This window comes from Macaca nemestrina, chromosome X, assembly GCF_043159975.1.
Source record: "Macaca nemestrina isolate mMacNem1 chromosome X, mMacNem.hap1, whole genome shotgun sequence".
NCBI lineage: Eukaryota > Metazoa > Chordata > Mammalia > Primates > Cercopithecidae > Macaca > Macaca nemestrina.
The window spans coordinates 145,325,783-145,345,768 of record NC_092145.1 but is presented as its reverse complement, the minus strand read 5'-3'; the positions used below and the strand labels follow the sequence as shown (position 1 = coordinate 145,345,768).

Below are 19,986 nucleotides of genomic sequence, written 5' to 3'. Positions count from 1 at the left end.
AGAACCCATCATACCTTTAGGAATAGGTTGGGAATGTTTTGCTCCTGGGTCCAATTTGAAGTCCAAATATAAGGTTGGTGTGCGAGTGTAAACCTTGGACTGAAAAGGAAAAGGAAACCATCAGTGTTTTTTTTTCTAAGAATAAGGTTCTTCTTTCCTTCAGCAGGCCCTTCTGTAATAGGCCTGGGCCTGGATCCATTATATTTATAGTTTCTCCTAGGGAAGTGTTAAAGCTGAGGTGGGCTGCTAAAACAGCCCCTCTTAATGGTCTTGGTCTGGAAGTTAGCCCTCCTAGCTTTACAGTGTGGTTGACAAGTTAATTTCAGGATGACAGCTGTCTCCCTACAGCCAGTTCTCAAATACGGTCCAATAGGAACATTTTACTGGCCAATAGTTGCTCCAACTTTCCCACCTCCCGTCTTCCACTTGATATGGTAGGTTATCTCACAACCAAATGTATGTTTCTTCCCCATGTCTCAAGAAAGCCATTTCCATTTTGAAATTTAAAAATGTGACCTGTACATATTTTTTATTTTTTCCTCCTTGGCCCTCTGGCTAACAAAAATGGTCCGACACTGCTCGCTTGAAAAAGCCACAACTCCAAATGTAAGAAAGGCAAACTTTTGCAGGATTTTCCATTGTAAACAGTAACTTTTATTCCATCAAGAGTTAAGCAGAGTTTCTAATTTAATATAATATCATCCTGAATCATTGGCATAGACTAAAATTCAAGGGATTAGAACTGTTGCTACAAACTTTATGATGTCTCATTGTTTATCACAAAGCTCCGGTGGTTCTAGTCTACTTTTTAAACTTAAAATGCACATGAAAATGAAAAAGCACATAACCTTAAGCTTGACATGGATGTGTAGTAACTGGAATTTTCATACACTGACGGTGGGACAACTTGGTATAAACACTTTGGGAAGCTGCTTGGCCATGTGTAGTACAGATGAATATATGCATAATCTATGACCCAATATTCCAACTCATAGGTGTATACCTAACAGTCACCTAAAGACAGGCACAAGTACCTTAATAGTAACAGAACTGATAACAGCCCCAAACTGGAAACAGCCCAAATGTCTTTAATAATAGAATGGATAAATGAAATGTAATGTACAGTGGAATACTATACACCAAGGAGAATGAATGAACTCAACTACATGCAATAACTCAGGTGAATTTCACAGGCATAATATTGAGCAAATGAAGACAGACACAGAAGATCATACACCGTATGATTCCACTTCTACAAAGTTCAAAACAAGCCAAAATTAATTTATGGTGTCAGAAGTCAGAAAATTAGTTACCTTGGGAAGGTTCGTAACTAGAAAAGGATTTTAAAGGGGCTTCTGGGGGCTGGTAATGCTCTGTTTCTTAACCTGGCTGCTGCTTTTATGAGTGTGTTTACTTGGTAAACATTCTTTGAGCTGTATACTTGATCTGTGTACTTCTCTGTGTATACGTTATATGTTAATTAAAAGATTACATTCATTAAATACATGCATTTTTAGACAAAAAGAATCTGGAGCCCAGAATTATTTACTCTCCTTGATAAAGGCATAATTTTGTGGAGAGTAATGATGCAAGTTCCATGAGGACATGAACATTTCTGCCTTTGTTACCACTGAATTCTCAGGGCCAACCCACTATGTCTGTCAAATACTAGGTGTTCAATAAATATTTATCGAATGATGTTTCATAATGGAAAACTCCATGTATAGTAATACAGTTACTGACAGTAGATATATGTAATATGAAGGTATATATGAAGTACAGTACACACACACACATATATATACTGTCAATAACTGTATTACTATTCTATATACTGTCAATAACCATATTACTATACATGGGATTTAACATATATACACACACGTGTGTGTGCGTGTGTGTGTGCGCATGTGTGTATGTATACACATATATATATGGAGTATTCATCAACATCTTTACCTACATGTAGCAAAATGCATCTCTTCAGGACAGGTGAATCTGGTATGGTCAAAATATATGTCTGTACATTAAATTTTGAAATAAAGAATCGTGAATAATGTTGACTATCAAAAGATTTTTTCCTTTCCTCTGAATGTCTCCTATTGAAGCTTCGGGGTTTAAAATGGTCTGGTAGAGTTTTGCGTGGCTTACAAGGTCAAGCTGCATTAATATAGCTTCAAAGACTAGAAAAGCAAATTCCCCTGTGCGTACGTAAATGAAACCAGAAAGACCTGTGACATCAATTGCAACCTGAGGCCAAAGATTCACAATCAATCAGAAGAGCTTGAAACGCACATAAAAGAAGGGCAGCACACAAGGGACACAGGATCTGATTCTCTAGGATCATTAGGTGTATAAGGCACCATCTGGAAAGGGGCTGGTTTTGTCTGATGAGGACTTCTAAAATTACCTCTAAAAAGATCAAGGGTAAACTTCATACAATATCGAATGACTCCTCTGTTCAGGCAATATTTCACTGTCCTTCAGATAAAGATCGCTGTTTGGTTTAAGCATCTTTCTCAACCTCTGCCACAGTGGCAGATACAGTATCCCTTCCAACAGAGAAGAAATTCATCACAAAGAGGTTCTTGCTTTAATTTTTGCTAGCACTCTCCCAGAATGTGGCCATAAAAATAATCCTGATCTGGAAGTCAGGAGTCTTTTATGCTGTATTGCCTTTTCTTTGCTTTGCTTTCTTTTCTCTTCTTCTCTCTCTTTCTTCCTTCTTTCTTTTCTTTCTTTCTTTTTTAAATTTTCTTGTAGAGATGGGGTTTCGCCATGTTGCCCAGGCTGGTTTCAGACTCCTGGGCTCAAGCCATCTACCTGCCTCAGCCTCCCAAAGTGTTGGGATTATAGGTGTGAGCCATCATGCCCAACCAGAGGTATTGCTTTTTCTGCTGACCAATGAAACACTTTTCTTCTTCTGGGTTAATTCGCTCATCTGAAAATTTTGTGAGGGTACTTGCTGTTGTTTAAGTCTATTTCTGGTTCTGAAATTCTGATTCAGAAAAGTAATGTTTTCCTCCACACTCTAGTTTTTAAAATTCCCTTCCAATTTCTCAGACTAGAGCTAAAGAGAAGTGAGAATGTGGCTGGGGTGAGGAGGGCAACTAGAGCTGTGGAGAGTTGGTGGGAAAGCTCTGGTTAACTCACTGTATTCTTGCCCTCAACTTCAGTCATCAGTCTGCCCTCCTGGCTGGCTGTTTTTCCTTCTTCCTTCCTGTCTCTTGCTTCTCAACCTAATCTATATTGTTCAAAAAATAGTAGCTACCTGTCTAAGACTGCAACTACACAGGCACAAGCACACATGCAGGTGTATTCACACTCACACAGAACGTTCTATGTTCATTTATGTATTCATCTCAAAAATTTTAAACAGAAACCAATGAGAGACTTTAATAAAGCCACAAAATATATTCTGTTGTCTCACAGTGTGAAAAAGTCTAAGAGGAAACTTTTAATTCATTTTGCAGATGTTTTTTTTACAACATCTTTAACCTAAAACAGAATTCCAATTCTAGTATTCTTTTCCTATTGGGAATTGGATCATTGAGGGTGTCAATATAACATATGTGTTGAATAATAAACTACCCCAAAGCCTCCAAAACTGAATGTATATTATTCTATTTAAAATAATCTATAATGAGACAAAACTCAATTTGGAAGATGTTCCTATAAGTGTATGTGTAGGTGTATGTATGTATACATATACACATATATTTTTTGAAAAGTATGTAAGTTTTATTATTTGATTTTGATCATCCAGGGTAACTCTATGGAAATAGCTAATGTAAGTTATGTTCATTTAACTCAAAGGTGATAATGCCGGCCTGGCGCGGTGGCTCACGCCTGTAATCCCAGCACTTTGGGAGGCCGAGGCAGGCAGATCATGAGGTCAGGAGATTGAGACCATCCTGGCTAACACGGTGAAACCCCGTCTCTACTAAAAATACAAAAAAAAAAAAAATTAGCCAGGCCTGGTGGCGGGCACCTATAGTCCCAGCTACTCGGGAGGCTGAGGCAGGAAAATAGCGTGAACCCAGGAGGCGGAGCTTGCAGTGAGCCGAGACCCTGCCACTGCACTCCAGCCTGGGTGACTGAGCGAGACTCCGTCTCAAGGAAAAAAAAAAAAAAAAGGTGATAATGTCAGTTTCAAATGTACCTTGAGCAAACCTGGATTCCGTCTTTCCATTACACACACTGCTGATTTTCAACCATAAAGAAATCTTCCTATTAGGTACATTGTTTCTTGTGTTGTTTTGTTTATTTTTATGTATAGTATTAAATTATTAATAGAATCTCAAAATAGAATAATTTAATTAAATCATTCTTTTTTTGGTTAAAACTTAGCTATCAATGAATCTATTTCCACAAGAGTCAAACAAATTGGTCCATAAGAAACTAAAAGAAAATATTCCCCTATAAATCTGTTGCAGCATGCACAGAGCTAATGCACTCAAATTCTATCAGTGAATTTGTTTTTTTTTTTTCCTTTTTTTTCTGTTTCAGTTCTGATTAATAATGCCTGCAGAGGCACTAAAATCCAAAGCTCTTCCCCCTTCTTCTTTCTTTCCATTTCACAATCCTGTGTTGAAAGCATTTAGGAAACTTTCCTTTAAAGTTTTAGCCTATATTTCAAAAGCCTAATGGCTTAAAATATTATGGTTCAAATATTATGCAGGGAATATTTCTAGAAGGTAAGTAATTCAATTCTTCATAAGAGGTTAAGGGTAAATTTTGGCTAACCTACAACAGGGCTGCTACCAAATCCAGGAAAGCCTTGTCTCTCTTTCCCTATAAATATGTCAGAACCAAACCCATAATGAGTCTCAGACACCACTCCAATAATGACCACAAAACAACCAAGACAAAACATGGTCTATAAAACCACTTCCTTCCAAACTCCAACTACCTTCATCTTATGTCCTTCAAAGACTTCCCATTTACCCTGGTTTTTGGTAGGATACCCTTGTCAAGCTGGCTTCCTTCCTCTGCTTTTATTCATATATATGATCTTAATTAGGAGATGAAATCACTTCCACATGGAAGCTATGTGGCTTAAAAACATCTCCCCCCAAAAAAGAATGCAGCATGCTATGCTGCTATGTTATGAGTGTGGCAAAGGAAGTATCTGAATTTTGCCATTGCTCCTTTGACAGATAACTGCTGCCCATTGATTCCCAAATGCTGCTGTTTTTACCGCCATCTTATACCTTCCCTAAAAGCAAGTGGCAGCCATGTAGTGTCATGTGTCAGACCTGTAATAAATGCATTCACAATTCTTTGGGGGAACTATTCAAAAGCTCTTTATGATTTAGTTATTCTTCAGGAAATGCACTCAAATTGTCAATCTTACTATAACATGTTGCTTAAGGAAATTACTCTAAGTAACCATATTAATGAGTGCCAATCTCCAATATCCTGTAAGAGAAAGAAACAGTGTTTCTACTTGTTCCTAGACACGCACCCCAATTTTGGACAACTCCCCTAATGTTGGACATTGTGTTTTGTGGGGTTTTTGTGTGTCATTGTTAACTTTTGACGAATCTCTTTGCACATAAATCTTTGATTACATTTCTATTTTTTTCCTTCATAGTGAAATTATAGGTGCAAAGGTTAAGACACTGTGGTCAAAAGCAAATTGTTGAACATAATCATCTGGTTAAACAGCAATTTTGCTGAAAATGTCTGCTGCCAGTCACTGCTTTTCCTGGTCTTGGTAATTTTGCTACACCACAGGGCAGCCTTTCAACTCTTTATGTGCTCTAAATAGTTTTTTCCCCATCCAGTCTCCTACTGTTAGAAAGTTAACATATTCCAACTGATCTCCTATGGTCACACATTTGTTTCCTTGTCACAAACATAGAATGGAAAAATTAATTGCTGAAAAAAGGTAAACGTTAAAAAATAACCCCCCTGAAAACCTTTGGAAAACGGACAAAAAGGAAGGAAACAAGCTTAACCTGAAGAAAAAAGTTTAAAGGCACCACCTCCACAGTACAAATACCATTATCTCAACAACCCACATCTAGCGGCATTTATTCTTGAACAAATCATCATCTGATCACTTGTTATACTAATTAACTTGCTTTCATCCAAATTGGTTTTGTCAAATCACTTGGTAACTACCTTTAAAAAGTGCCCATCTCATCAAAATGTTGATGATATTTTTGTTTCATTGTAGTTCATTTAAAAAGCAGAAATTGGTATCTCCTTACTCTTTAAATTTGACTATTAGTTTGGGTGATAATTATTATTATTAATTTAAAAATAATAGTATCTGTTAATATAAAAATAACAATAAGTAAATATGTTGAGGGCTTAGTATGTACCAGGTACTATTTTAGGGGCATCGTATGTATTAATTAAGACCACTTGCATTTCTTTTTTAGTAAACTATCTGCTCATTAACCTATTTAACTTTTCATTCACTTATCAATTAATTTCCTCATTCAAAAAATATTCTTTGAGAATCTATAATGTGCTAGTCATATATATTGCTGAATAGCAGTTCTGCACAACCCTTGTGAAGTATTGCTTTCTAGTGAAAAAGATAATTTAGCAAATTAAATATAAAACTTTAAAATGTGGTACTTGCTAGAAAAGAAATAAATGGAATGCAGAGAGAGAAAATAAAATGAGGAGAGTAAGGGAAGTCCTCGCTAGGGAGATTACATTAAAATGGAGACTTGAATAAGAAGAGTTGAAGGTAAGAGATTTCTGGGCAGAAAAAACAGAACAGCATGTGTGAAGGCCATGAATCCATAAAGAGCTTAAAGTATTCAGAAACTGGGAGGAGAGCAACATGGCAGACACAAAGTGGTTGCTGGAGAGAATGACATAAGTTTAGAAAGTTAGGAAAGATTCGATCAGATATAGACTATAGTATGGCATTTCGGATTTCTTTAAAATACAATGAGAACACACTGAAGAACAATCAGATCCAATTTTCATCTTAAAGAGATGTCTTAAGCTACTATATAAAGAACTGGAAGGGAGTAAGAATAGAGGAGAGGAGACTCCTGAAGAGGATCCTGGAGTGGGCCAGAAAGGGATGGGAGAGAAACAGGTAGATTTGAAATAATATATTTGGAGATAGAAAGGTTTTGCTGAGGGACTGGATGCAGTGGGTATAAGGATGACCACCATGTTTTTGCTTTGAGCAATGAGTGACAGTTCCATTTATTAAGATGGAGAAGACTGGAAGAGAAACAAGTTGTTTATTTGCTGTCAAGACAGGTGAGGGTGGGGAGAACAAGACTTCAACTTTTGCTGTTTTAAATTTGATGTGCCTGGGCACCATGCAAATGGAGATGTCAAGTTGGTAGTTGCAGATATGAATCTACATAGAGCTCAAAGGGGAGGCTTGTACTGTGAACATAAATGTGGAATTGTCAGACTATACATGGTATCTAAATCCATGAAATAAATAAGCTCACTTAGGCAGATGCTCAATGAGAGAGAAGACTCAGGACTGAGATCCAGGGAACTCAAGTGTTTAAGGGTCTGGCCAAGAAAACAGTGTCACCTGGAGAAAGGAAACTGAGAAGGAGCAAAGAGCAACCAGAGACACAAGAATGTATCATCTCAGAAGCCAAAGAAAGAGAGGCTGTGGAGAAAGACAAAGCAATCAAGCCATGGAGAGGAAGAGGTAACATGAAGAAAGAACCTAAGAAAGAACCAAAGAAAGAAAAGAAAAGAAGAAGAAGGAGGAGGAGGAGGAGGAGGAGGAGGAAAGAAGAAAGAGAAGGAGGACAAAGGAGAAAGAAGGAGGAGGAGGAAGGAGAAAGGAGGAGGAGGAGGAAGGAGGAGGAGGAGGAGGAAGGAGGAGGAGGAGGAGGAAGGAGAAACGAGGAGGAGGAAGGAGAAACGAGGAGGAGGAAGGAGAAAGAAGGAGGAGGAAGGAGAAAGGAGGAGGAGGAGGATAACGAAGGAGAAAGGAGAAGGAAGGAGGAAGGAGAAAGAAGGAGGAGGAGGAAGGAGAAAGGAGGAGAAGGAAAAAGGAGGAGGAGGAAGAAGGAGGGGGAGGAAGATGAAGGAGAAAGAAGAAGGAGGAAGAAGAGGAAGGAGAGAGGAGGAGGAGGAGGAAGGAGAGAGAAGGAGGAGGAGGAGAAAGAAGGAGGAAGGAGGAGGAGGAGAAGGAGAAGAAGAAGGAGGAGAGGGAGGAGAAGGAGGAGGAGGAGAAGGAGAAGAAGAAGGAGAAGGAGAAGGAAAAAAGAAGAAGAAGAAGAAGAGGAGGAGGAGGAGGGAGGAGGAGGAGGAGGGAGGAGGAGGAAGAGAAGGAAGAGGAGGAAGAGGAGGAGGAGGAGGAGGAGGAGGAGGAGAAGGAGGAGAAGAAGAAGACAGAAGATTACCACCTCAGGTTTGGCCACATGGAAGTCAGTGGTGACTGGTTTCAACAGACCAGTGTGGGTGGATGTCAAGTTGAGAACATCAAGGAGGTAGGGAAGTGGAGATAAAATGTGCAGACACATCTTCAGTGATGTGTGACTGTGAGAGGGAATGGAAAATTGGCGGCTATGAAGTCAGGGAAGTTTGGTGCTTCTCATCAATTTACATGAGAGGTTTGTTTCTTTCTTTTTTTTTTTTTTTTTTCAATAAAGTAAGGTTATTATCTCCCAGTTTGTTTTTGGCCTTTAATTTCATTTACAAGGCTTCTGATGTGGGTCTAATCTATTAATTTTTTCCTTCCAATGCTTTTAAACATAGAAAGTCTTTCACCATCCAAAGATCATATAAATGTTTGTGTATATTTTTCTAGTTCAAAATGTTTAACATCAAATTATTTAATCTATGGCTGGGTACAGTGGCTCAGGCCTGTAATCCCAGCACTTGGGGAGGCTGAAGTGGGCAGATCACTTGAGGTCAGGAGTTTGGGACCAGCCTGGCCAATATGGTGAAACCCTGTCTCTACTAAAAACACAAAAATTAGCCAGACGTAGTGGTGGGTGCCTGTAATCCCAGCTACTTGGGAGGCTGAGGCAGGAGAATCACTTGAACCCGGGAGGTGGAGATTGCAGTGGACTGACATTGCATCACTGCATTCCAGTGAGACTCTGTCAAGAAAAAAAAAGAGAGAGAGAGAAGGAAAAGGAAAGAAGAAAGAAAGAAAGAAAGAAAGAAAGAAAGAAAGAAAGAAAGAAAGAAAGAGAGAGAAAGAAAGAAAATTATTTAATCTATGTGGAATTCTTTTGACAATTAACTGTGAGATCATGAGCTCTAATCTGGTTACTTTTTATTAAATGGTTAACCAATTGTCCCAGTTGACTTATTCTTCTTTTCCTCAGTTGATGATAATCTTCTTTATCCCCGCTAAGTTTGTATATATACATATATATATATTTGGGTCTAGTTCAGGTAGATTCTCTTTCTACCACTTACAAGGAAGAGCCTCAATGGGGAAAACCAAGTGTCCGCTTCATTTACTAGCTCAGGAGTCCCAACTAATAGAGTAAGATCTATTCCATAAGGAGCTCATGCCTTCATCTAGTACAGTTCTTATGACTTCCCAATTTCCTCGTCTTCCTTCTATCACCTTTCCACTCTCGTGATCTGTTGGGCTTTTCACTGGGGATAAAAATGCATCAGCACAGACCTAGTCTCTGCACTACCATACACACTCAGGAGACTCACTGCCAGATCCCATTGCCCCTGCATGGGGAGCCATACTTTCTCATTTCTCCTGGAGATGGTAAGGCTTTGAGGAAGAGAAAAGTAGATTTACCATATTGTTTAAAGCAAACTTCTAACTCATTTTTAGCATAGGCTGATGCTCTTCAACAAAATGATGTCTTCTGTATCCAATCCAAAGCACTTTGATTTCTGAATTCTTGATTATTTTAAACAATTCTGATAAGCAGTGGGAAAGATTTGTTTCCATCTCCAGTGCCAAAGGTATCGTGGGAAGGATTAAAACTCTGTAATCATATTTTGACATATACATGAAGTGCTACACAAAGAGAAGACAAGGAACTCTTAGGCAAAATGCCAATGACTCTTCGTAGGGAGGGATTTAGAGAGGGCCAAAAACCATTTTTAGCTTCTATCAACCATAAAAGACTGTGGACAGTCTTGAACACCAAGCTGTCTAGCTGACCAAGAATTTTGAACATAGCCAAATTCAGTCTATGGTATTCTTTTTCAAGCAGCCCTTTAATCAGTAGTAATACTCTTGTCTTTCTCTTTCTTGCCTTTTATTTATGGGAAGAGTAGTGAGAAAAGAAGAACTAAAGGGGAAGAGAATAAAGATGATGACAGGGACTCACAGTACTGAAATTTAACCAGAGACACGTTAATTGTGAAACTGGACTTTGATTTCTTCACCCTTTGAGTCAGCATCCTTGACTGAAATTGGGTTACAGATGTTCCAATTTCTTGGAAAATTAAAACCAGAAAAAGAACAAATTCCTATGTCTTGTATAAATAATCCATCTATAACCCTATAAAGGCAACAGTATAATAAAACCACAAATGGCCCCCAAATAGACTAACACAGAGCCTTCCTATTTGTTAACTTCAATCCATGGGTAATGTATTCCAAGACTGAGTCAGCAAATCTATTAACCAAAGCTAGAATATTCCTCACAAAGCTTCTAATGTTTATTAGTTACATTTGCTATTTACTAAAATATTTTTAAGAGTTCTCGTAGGAAAGTGCATCAAGATGTAACACGGGAAACTCATTGGCAAAGATTTCATAGAGCTCTGAGTACGGATACCTTCATATAGATATGATTCTTCAATTTTATGACTAAAATTAATGAAGAGGGACTTTATTATGGTCTAGGGCTCCTTCTACGTGATCATTTGCAGGATGTTCTGACACAGACAGGCAGGGGTGTCTGCTTACAGAGGCGTGTGCCTGAAGGTACCCTTTCGGTGTAGAAAGAGACAGGGTCATTTTGAACCTTCCTTCCATGAAAATGCGCTAAAGCATTCCCTAACTGGAGATAGATACACTCAGCAAACTTATGCATCAGGGCTGAATGGTGTGATTAAGGCAGGGGAAATGTTCAAATAAAATGGGGCAAAAATTCAGGAAACCTGATTGGGTCTGTTCTTCTTCCACAATGAGCTGTGTGACCTTGGGAAAGACTTTTTGCCTAGTTGGGTTTCCGTTTTCTCATTTACAAAGTGGTGGAGTTGGAGAGCTTATCTTTGGTATCCATTGCTACCTGACATTCTGATTCAAATGAAAGTACCAGAAGAAAATGGAACAGTAAGTGGTGGTTTGCTTTGAAAAGCATCTCATTCTATCAGGAATTCTAGATTCGTGTTGCCCTAAGAACTTTGTTCATATCCTAACACACCATTATGGCAATGGAAGAGCTGAATGAATGAATGGAAAGTTTCCTGTACAACTACTATATAAATGGGCCAGAGACAGCCCCTGTATATTAGGTGAAAATGGCCCCCATGTTGGTTACTTCCTTACACTAGGATAGGACCATTATCCCAAAGCACACTGATGCCAAACTCCAATTTTCACACATCGAATTGCTTTAAATATATTCCAAAATGAACAAAATTTTAGCCATTTAGAGCCTACCTACTTCATATACACTGTGAAACTATTCCCAACATCTGCTAGCCAGAAATAAGATAAACTATTACCAACATCTGCAAGCCAGCTATAAGACCTCAAACTGCTAATGTCCTTCAGAGCTCTCTAATCCAGAGAAACCTCACCTTGCTGTTGAGTGATATCACCTTAACATGTAATCCTTCTCTCTGATTTCCCCTACTCCTTCAGGTGTCTTGCCCTATTTCCTTTCTGAGTGGTGGCCTTGTGCCACTGTCTCTGGAAAAACTCCAGCTATGAGGAACTTTCCCTCTTATGCAACCTTGTCTGAGCACTGCCCAAATAAAGTTTGCACGTTACTACCTCTCATGAAACTGTCTCTTCCTTGATCAACTCCCCAGTCCCCAAATATACCACATCAACCCATCTAAATATAGTATTCAAATAGGTCCTAAAAGTATTGAATATGGCCTCCTGTGTATCCACAAACAAGAGGAGAGGTAGTTCCCTGCTATTCAGCACCAGCTCAGAAAAATTGAAGAATTGACCAAATCTGATGAAAGGCTGGAACACTAGGCAAGGGATCAGTATATATCCTCAATTCAGGTCAGGGATCATTCATGAATTCCTGTGCAAATAGGGAGTGGTCAGATCCTTGGCAAAATCACTGATGGGCCAAGATTTTCCTCTTGAACGCTTCAACATGTATCTCTCCTCCTAAGCCTTTTCAGTCTTTAAAAGTTTCCAAGACAAAACCTTCTCTCAACAAAAAATCTGATTTCTATTGGGTTGTGCCAAACTGGTGAAGGACCTATGTGAGCATGTGATTAAGAGCACAAACCCTGAGTCAGACCATCCAGTTAGAATCCCAGTTCTGTCATTTACTATATGTGTAACCCTAGGCAAGGTGCTAATCTCACTGTTTCAGTTCCCTATCTCATTAGGTTGTTGTCAGAATTCAATTGTATACATTTTACATGCCTCCTCAGAGTCACTCAGCCTCATTGTAGCTCCTCAGCCCTTGGCCTCTTATGGAGATCTGTAAGTGCCATCATTGTTGCAACTGTTGACATTGCCAGATGCCTTGGCCTCTCCTAGCTGACTGTCAAGTTCTGACATTGTCTTGATTGTCCTCTCAGTGGTGGGAGTTCCAGCAGCTCCAGAGTCTGGGCTTGACCCAACCGACCTACTGAGGCTCTGGATTCTCTCTTCATGCCCACATTTGGATACAGATCCAAGCCATAGAATGGGACATGTGGCCTATTCAGAGGCTGTTTGCAGGGGTTGGGTGACCCAAACCAGAAGGGCAGGGAATTAGCTCCCCATGGGCAAACTGACCAAAGAGGAATGGAAGATGTGGGGCAACAGACAAACTCTTGCTCCCTTAGAAAGTTCTGAGGTACAGCTTTCTGAACAGGCATCCTACATGGCCAAGCATCTGTCTCACTTCCCTTCTCCTTCACTCCCACTGCCCTGGGATTGCAAATAATACTTGCCTTGGGCTTTGTTTTCCAGAGAACCCAAGTTAAATCAGAATTAAAAGAATTGACACAAATAAAGAACTCAGAACTTCACGGTCCAATACAGTTGCCACTCACTGCATGTGGCTACTGGGCACGTGACATGTGGCCAGTCTGCACAGATGTGCTGCAAGTGTAAAATACACACTAGATTTCAAAGACTTGGTAACAAAATGTGCGAGCTATCTCATTATAATTTTATATCGATTACATGTTGCAATGATAATGTTTTGGATATATTGGATTTAATATGCTATTAAAATTAATCTTACCTGTTTTATTTCAGTTTTTAAATGTTTACTATGAAATCTGAAGTTACATGTTGCTCCCATTATATTTTTATCAGACAGCTCTGACTTAGAACTTAGCACCTCATAAGCCCATAAAAGATGTTGGCCATTTTCATTTCCCAACCCAAGAATTTCTAGAGATTTGCTGTCAGTAAAGACTAATGATAAAAGGGAATGTGGGAGAAGAAAAGATAAGGGAAAAGGAAAGAAATATTTATTAAGTACCCTCTATGTTGCTAGGCACATTAAATACCATACAAAACCCTCAAGGACTGTGTATTATCATCCTCACTTGGCAGACGAGGAAATAAAGGCTCAAAATAATTTTCCCAAGGTCACAGATGTATTAAACAACAGAGCTGAGATTTGAACCCAGGTGTGTTTGACTCCACAGCCTATGCTCCTTTCAATCCCTCATACTGTTGAAGGATGGACTCTAATGGTACAGTTTTAATAACGTGACAGGAAGATTTTCTGTCATATGTTGGACTTTTTAGAATCCCTAAATCAGCCACACAGGAGGTCACCTTTGCCAACCAAGTTAAAAGCTGGTGTTAGACACAAATCTGTCTCTCTCTCTCTCTCTCTCTCTCTCTCTCTGGCCCTGGTTCATGGAATTGAATTGGCTGTACACTATATTCCATGGCACAGAGTCATCATACATCCATGGGCACCCCTCTTGTTTTGTGTTATTTTCCCCCATCATCCCCCATCTCAAGACCATTTCCCATTGGCTCTCAGTTGAGCATATGTAATAGACATCCTTCCAATCTACCCTCAGTGTATTTATTTAGATAGATATAGGTGTCCTTGAAAAATGAGTAGCATTGTGTGCTAAGCTGCTTTCTTTTCTGATTTATTCCTCATTTTTTTCCCTGAGAGTTAATAATATAACTGCAAGTGAATATAGCCCATTGCTTCTGGCAGCTACACTATATTCCATCATATGTAACCACCATATTTCACTTATTCATTATCTCAGTGGTGAACACCTATATCAACTCTGACTCCTTTCTATTACTCACAATGCTGGGATGACCACTGCCATATGTCTGCTTGGTGAAGTTTTGATGGAATAAATATTAGGAGTGAAATTTCTGGGACATACCCTGTATGCAGTGTTAGCTTCACTGAGTAATGTCAACTTGCCCTCCACAATGAACACAGTTACACCCACCTGCCAAACATGAAGTTTCCATTGCTTTCCATCCTTGCCAGCACTTCACAGTACCCAACTTTGTATTTTTTCTTAATTTGAAGGGTGTCAAGTGGCAGCATATTATTCAAATTTCTATTTTTCTGCATATTGATGAAAGGAACATTTCTTCATATTCTTATCAGCTTTCCATAGTTGAGTACAGGATTTTCTTAAGATCTGGTGCCTGGAGTTACCACTAACACAAGCATACAACTTACACAAAGACAGAAATGTCTCCCCCCAGAGAGTGGAGATGGTATGGATACATGGTTTTGTTTCCCCAACTATGTTAATACTCTGGACTGACCAAGTACATCAATTCTCTGCAGATATAACTGCTCTAGGACTTGGAGATTTGCTTGTGCAATAAAATTTCACGGAACCAAAACTGGTATTGTGATAAATGTGTCTTTTATTACCTTTTGGGACTATTTCTAAAGTGAAACGAATGAGAATTGAGGTTGAATGGATTCAAGTTTGGCAGACCTAATGGAGTCACATCCAGTTCAGGGGAGGCAACTCAGGCTACGATGCTCATAAAGAAAAAAGAAAATCCTTATTCTACCCAAGCAAAGCAGGGTTAAAATTGGATAAAGATGCTTTGGCATCTTATTTAGAATGTAATTTTAATTCTAATTTATTTTAATGTGATTTATAAGGACAAGGGGTTTTAGATCAGAACTTTACTTTTGTCTTAGACGTTTGATGATGGGAGAGGTTTATGTACAAATTTGTGATATTTTAATATTTAGATAAAATGAACGTGCAGCCTAGAAGACAGATATGCCTTGGTGTGAATTTAACAAAAAACTCTCCATATACATTTCAGATTGTTCTGGGGGTAAAATTGATCCCAGAGAACAGAAGTTAGTTTTTAGGTGAGGGGGTTCACACTGATAAATTTCTCATCTCTTTCCTTGAGGGGGCAGTCATGGCTAAGCATCTGACTCTAATATGTTAATAGAAAAAAACATCAGGGAATGTTCGAAGGAGCCTCCAGACCCCTCCCTAATAGCCCCATGAGGCAATACTGCCAGCTGTTCTCTGCCTTTCTCACTAATCCCTGAGGGTGAGGGGGAGGCAGGAGGTGGGATCCAGCTGGTAAGAGTAATTCAAGGGACTGAGTATGCTCAGCTCACGCCCTTCTGGGCTCTTTTTCTTTCTTTCTCTTTCTCTCTTCTTCTGTCAAGAGGTAAGCCTGCCTCTGAAGAAGATGCCTGTGACTGTGTTTACACCTCTGCCTGGACATGGTTAATGAAGTGCGGGAAGTATTAAGAAGCCCAACAGGTCTCAGATATAAGTCATGTGCTTTTATCTAGATTTTACTGGTAAGAAAGATGATATTTGGATCCCTATCTGGTCAACTCCTCGGTCTCCCTCTCAGTTCGTTCTGAACTTGGGAGGGAAAGAAAGATGTACAGGCATGCCTTTTTTTATCACACTTCCTTTATTGTGCTTTGTAAATATATGTATTTTTTTTTTTTTTTTTACAAATTGAAGGTTTGTGGTAACCCTACGTTGAGCAAACCTGTTGGTGTCATTTTTCCAACAGCATGTGCTCACCTCATGTCTCAGTGTCACATTTTGGTAATTCGTGCCACATTTCAAACTTTTTCATTATCACTATATCTATTATCTGTGATCTTTGATGTTACTATCGAAATTGTTTTGACGCACCACAAACTGTGCCCACATAAGGTACATCGAACTTAATTGATAAATGTGTGTTCTGACTGCTCCCCCAACTGGCTGTTCTCCATCTCTCTCCCTCTCCTTGGGTCTCCCTGTTCCGAGACACAACAATATTGAAATGAGACCAGTTAACAATCCCACAATGGCCTCGATGTGTTCAGGAGAAAGGAAGAGTCATGTGTCTCTCACTTTAAATAAAAAGCTAGAAATGATTAAGCTTAGTGAGGAAAGCATGTCAAAAGCCGAGATAGGTCAAGAGCTAGGCCTCTTGCACCAGTTAGCCAAGTTGGGAATGCAAGGGAAAAGTTTCTGAAGGAAATTAAAAGTGCTACTCCAGCAAACACACAGATGATAAGAAAGCAAAACAGCCTAATTGCTGATATGGAGAAAGTTTGAGTGGTCTGGATGGAAGATCAAACTATCCACAACATTCCCTTAAGCCAAAGTCCAATCCAGAGCAAGACCTTAACTCTCTTCACTTCTGTGAAGGCTGAGAGGGGTAAGGAAACTGCAGAGGAAAAGTTGGAAGCTAGCAGAGGTTGGTTATTGAGGTTTAAGGAAAGAAGCCAAATCCATAACATAAAAGTACAAGCTAAAGTAGCAAATGCTGATGGAGAAGCTGCAGTAAGTTATCCAGAAGATCTAGCTAAGATCATTGATGAAGGTGGCTACACTAAACAACAGATTTTCAATGTAGATGAAACAGCCTTATATTGGAGAAAGATTCCATCTATGACTTTCATAGCTAGAGAGGAGAAGTCGATGTTTGTCTTCAAAGCTTCAGAGAACAGGCTGACTCTGTCTCGTTAGGGGTTAATGCAGCTGGTGACTTTAAGTTGAAGCCAATGTTCACTTACCATTGTAAAAATCCTAGGGCCCTTAAGAACTATGCTAAATCTACTCTACTTGTGTTCTAGAAATGGAACAACAAAACCTGAATGAAAGCTATTCTGTGTACAGCATGGTTTGCTGAATATTTAGGTCCATTATTGAGCCCTACTATTCAGAAAAAAATATTCCTTTAAAATATTACTGCTCATTGACAATGCATTTGGTCAACCAAGAGCTCTGATGGAGATGTGCGAGATTAATGTTGCCTGATAACACAATATCAATTTAGCAGCCCATGGATCAAGGAGTAATTTTGACTTTCAAGTCTGAAATAATAAGACTTGAAAGTCGAAATTACTCCTTATTATAATTAATTATAATATTAACAATTAATATTCAATAATTAAATTATTTTATTAATTATAAGTATAATAATCATAATTATTATAAATTTCATAAGGCTATAGCTGCCATAGATGGTGATTCCTCTAATGGATCTGGGCAAAGTAAGCTGAAAACCTTCTAGAAAGGATTCACTGCTCTAGATGCCATTAAGAATATTTGTGATTCATGGGAGGGGATCAAAATATCAACATTAACAGGAGTTTGGTAGAAGTTGATTCCAACACTAACGGGTGACTTTAAGGGGTTCAAGACTTCAGTGTAGGAAGTCACTGCAAATATGGTGGAAATAGCAAGAGAGCTAGAATTAGAAGTGGAGCCTGAAGATGTGACTGAATTGCTACAAGCTCATGATAAAACTTCAGCAGATGAGGAGATGATTCTTATCGAAAAGCAAAGAAAGTAGTTTCTTGAGAGGGGATCTTCTGGTGAACATGCTGTGAACATTGTGGAAATAACAATAAAAGTTTTAAAATATCACATAAACTCAGTTGATAAAGCAGTGGCAGGGTTGGAGAGGATTGACTTCAATTTTGAAAGAAGTTCTACTGTGGGTAAAATATAATCAAACAGCATCACATGCTACACAGAAATCTTTCGTGAAACAAAGAGTCAATCAATGCAGCAAATAACATTGTTGTCTGATTTTAAGAAACTGCCACAGCCACCCCAACCTTCAGCAACCACCACTCTAATCAGTCAGCACCCATCAACACTGAGACAAGATTCTCCATCACCTGAAATATTAGGACGTGCTGGAGGTTCGGATGATCATTAGCATTTTTCAACAAAAGTATTTTTTAATTAAGGTATGTACTTTTTTAGATATAATGCTATTGCACACTTAACAGACTACAAAATAGTGTAAACTTAACTTCTATATGCACTTGAAAGCAAAAAAAATGTGTGATTCGCTTTATTGCAACATTCCCTTTATTACAGTGATCTGGAACTGAACCCACAATATCTCTGGGGTATGCCTGTGTTGTCTTTTGGTCTTCTCAACCTCAACTCTCTACATTTGGCTTCCACTGAATTCTAGGCCCTCTTCAATAAACTGGTCTGCTTTTGTTGGGCTGACAGACTTTGTCGGTTAAAACCTACGAAAACACTTAATGACAGTCAGCAGAACTCTTGCTCAAAACTTCTTTTGGACTGACGTGTAACAGATGGCTTCAAATTCATATCTGATGCTGGGAAAATCCACCAGCCAAGTCTTGGTAGTTACTTAGAGACACTCAAAGTCTCCCAAGGCAGACAAAATCATAGCTGGGTACTGACTCCTGACAAGCAGAACTGCCACAGCCAGGAGTGGAGGCTGCTGAGGAAAAGAATCTGGCTGAGGGACTCAATTGGCAGAAAACCTAACGAAACAGAGGCAGGGAGCAGTCTACAAGAAATCTGTTTGGTGGAGACAGGGTGGAAAGGCCCAAAAATCAATGTTAAAGGAACAAAGATGGTGCAGAAACGGTGTCACGTTATTTTTCTTCCTCCTTTTCACTGTCCAGCTCTCCCTCTGTCTCGTGTATCCCTTCTTTGTAACTAGAGAATAACATGTGGGGGTGGGAGGTCGGTGGGGAAGCCAGCATTGTTCTTAGAGCCCAGAGATGAGAAGAAAATGGATCAGAGGCAGGTGACTGAAGGCAGTGGGACAGAAGAGCCTTGTTCTGGACATCAAAATGGCTTCCTTTAAAAAATTTAAATTTCTCCAATTGCTATTTATAGTTGATCTAGGGTAGAAAAATTATGACCATCATGGTTTCCTTCCATAATGTTAAAAACTATCATCTTGAACAATGAGAACACTTGGACACAGGGCGGGGAACATCACACACCAGGGCTGGTCGGGGTATGGGGACCTGGGGGAGGGATAGCATTAGGAGAAATACCCAGTGTAAATGACGAGTTGATGGGTGCAGCAAACCAACATGGTACATGTATACCTATGTAACAAACCTGCAGTTCTGCACATGTACCCTAGAACTTAAAGTAAAATAATAATAATAATAATAATAATAATAATAATAATAATAAAACAAAGAAAGCAAGGGGGCTTTAAGATTTTACGAAAAAGAGGTAAATTGTCATTGTTTTATTTCTCAACAAACCTGGAGGAGCCAGACCTTAATCAGTCCATATTGTATTCTAAACATAACAGCCATATTCTCGATACAAAAGACTCCAATAGATGGCATCGTGAGAGCATTGTGTTTGTGGAATTCTGTTTTAGTTTTGTTGGCTCGGGGAGGGAGGTAAAAGGTAAAGAACACACACGAGCAACTAGCCCAGGTGAAATGTCATCAGTATATTCAAGATACTTCTAAAAACAAAAGAGAATAAACTTGAAAAGTTTACAAAACTAAGAGAGAGACACACACAAATTACCAGACACATTTTACATAGGAAAGATAAGAACTTTTCCGATTTTCATACTTAAGAAAATGAACGTGTGTTTTGAAGGCCTTCTTAAAGCATTGGTTTATACCACTGAACACTGTTTCACACCTCTGTGCAGAAACACCTCTACCCATG

At 39.0% G+C, this 19,986-nt stretch overlaps 1 protein-coding gene and 2 pseudogenes across 3 annotated transcripts in view; 2 read left to right on the top strand and 1 right to left on the bottom strand.

Annotated features, from left to right (window-relative positions):
- LOC105478155 (pirin) overlaps positions 1-19,986 on the bottom strand; it is a 110,773-nt gene that overhangs the window by 40,867 nt on the left and 49,920 nt on the right. For all 3 annotated transcript variants that reach the window (XM_011735193.2, XM_011735195.2, XM_011735194.2), the window contains exon 6: positions 15-99. In XM_011735193.2, the coding sequence (XP_011733495.1) occupies positions 15-99 (85 nt within the window). The remainder of the gene's footprint in view (positions 1-14; positions 100-19,986) is intronic.
- On the top strand, positions 16,364-17,422 carry LOC139360875 (tigger transposable element-derived protein 1-like; annotated as a pseudogene).
- Positions 17,522-18,232, top strand: LOC139360874 (tigger transposable element-derived protein 1-like; annotated as a pseudogene).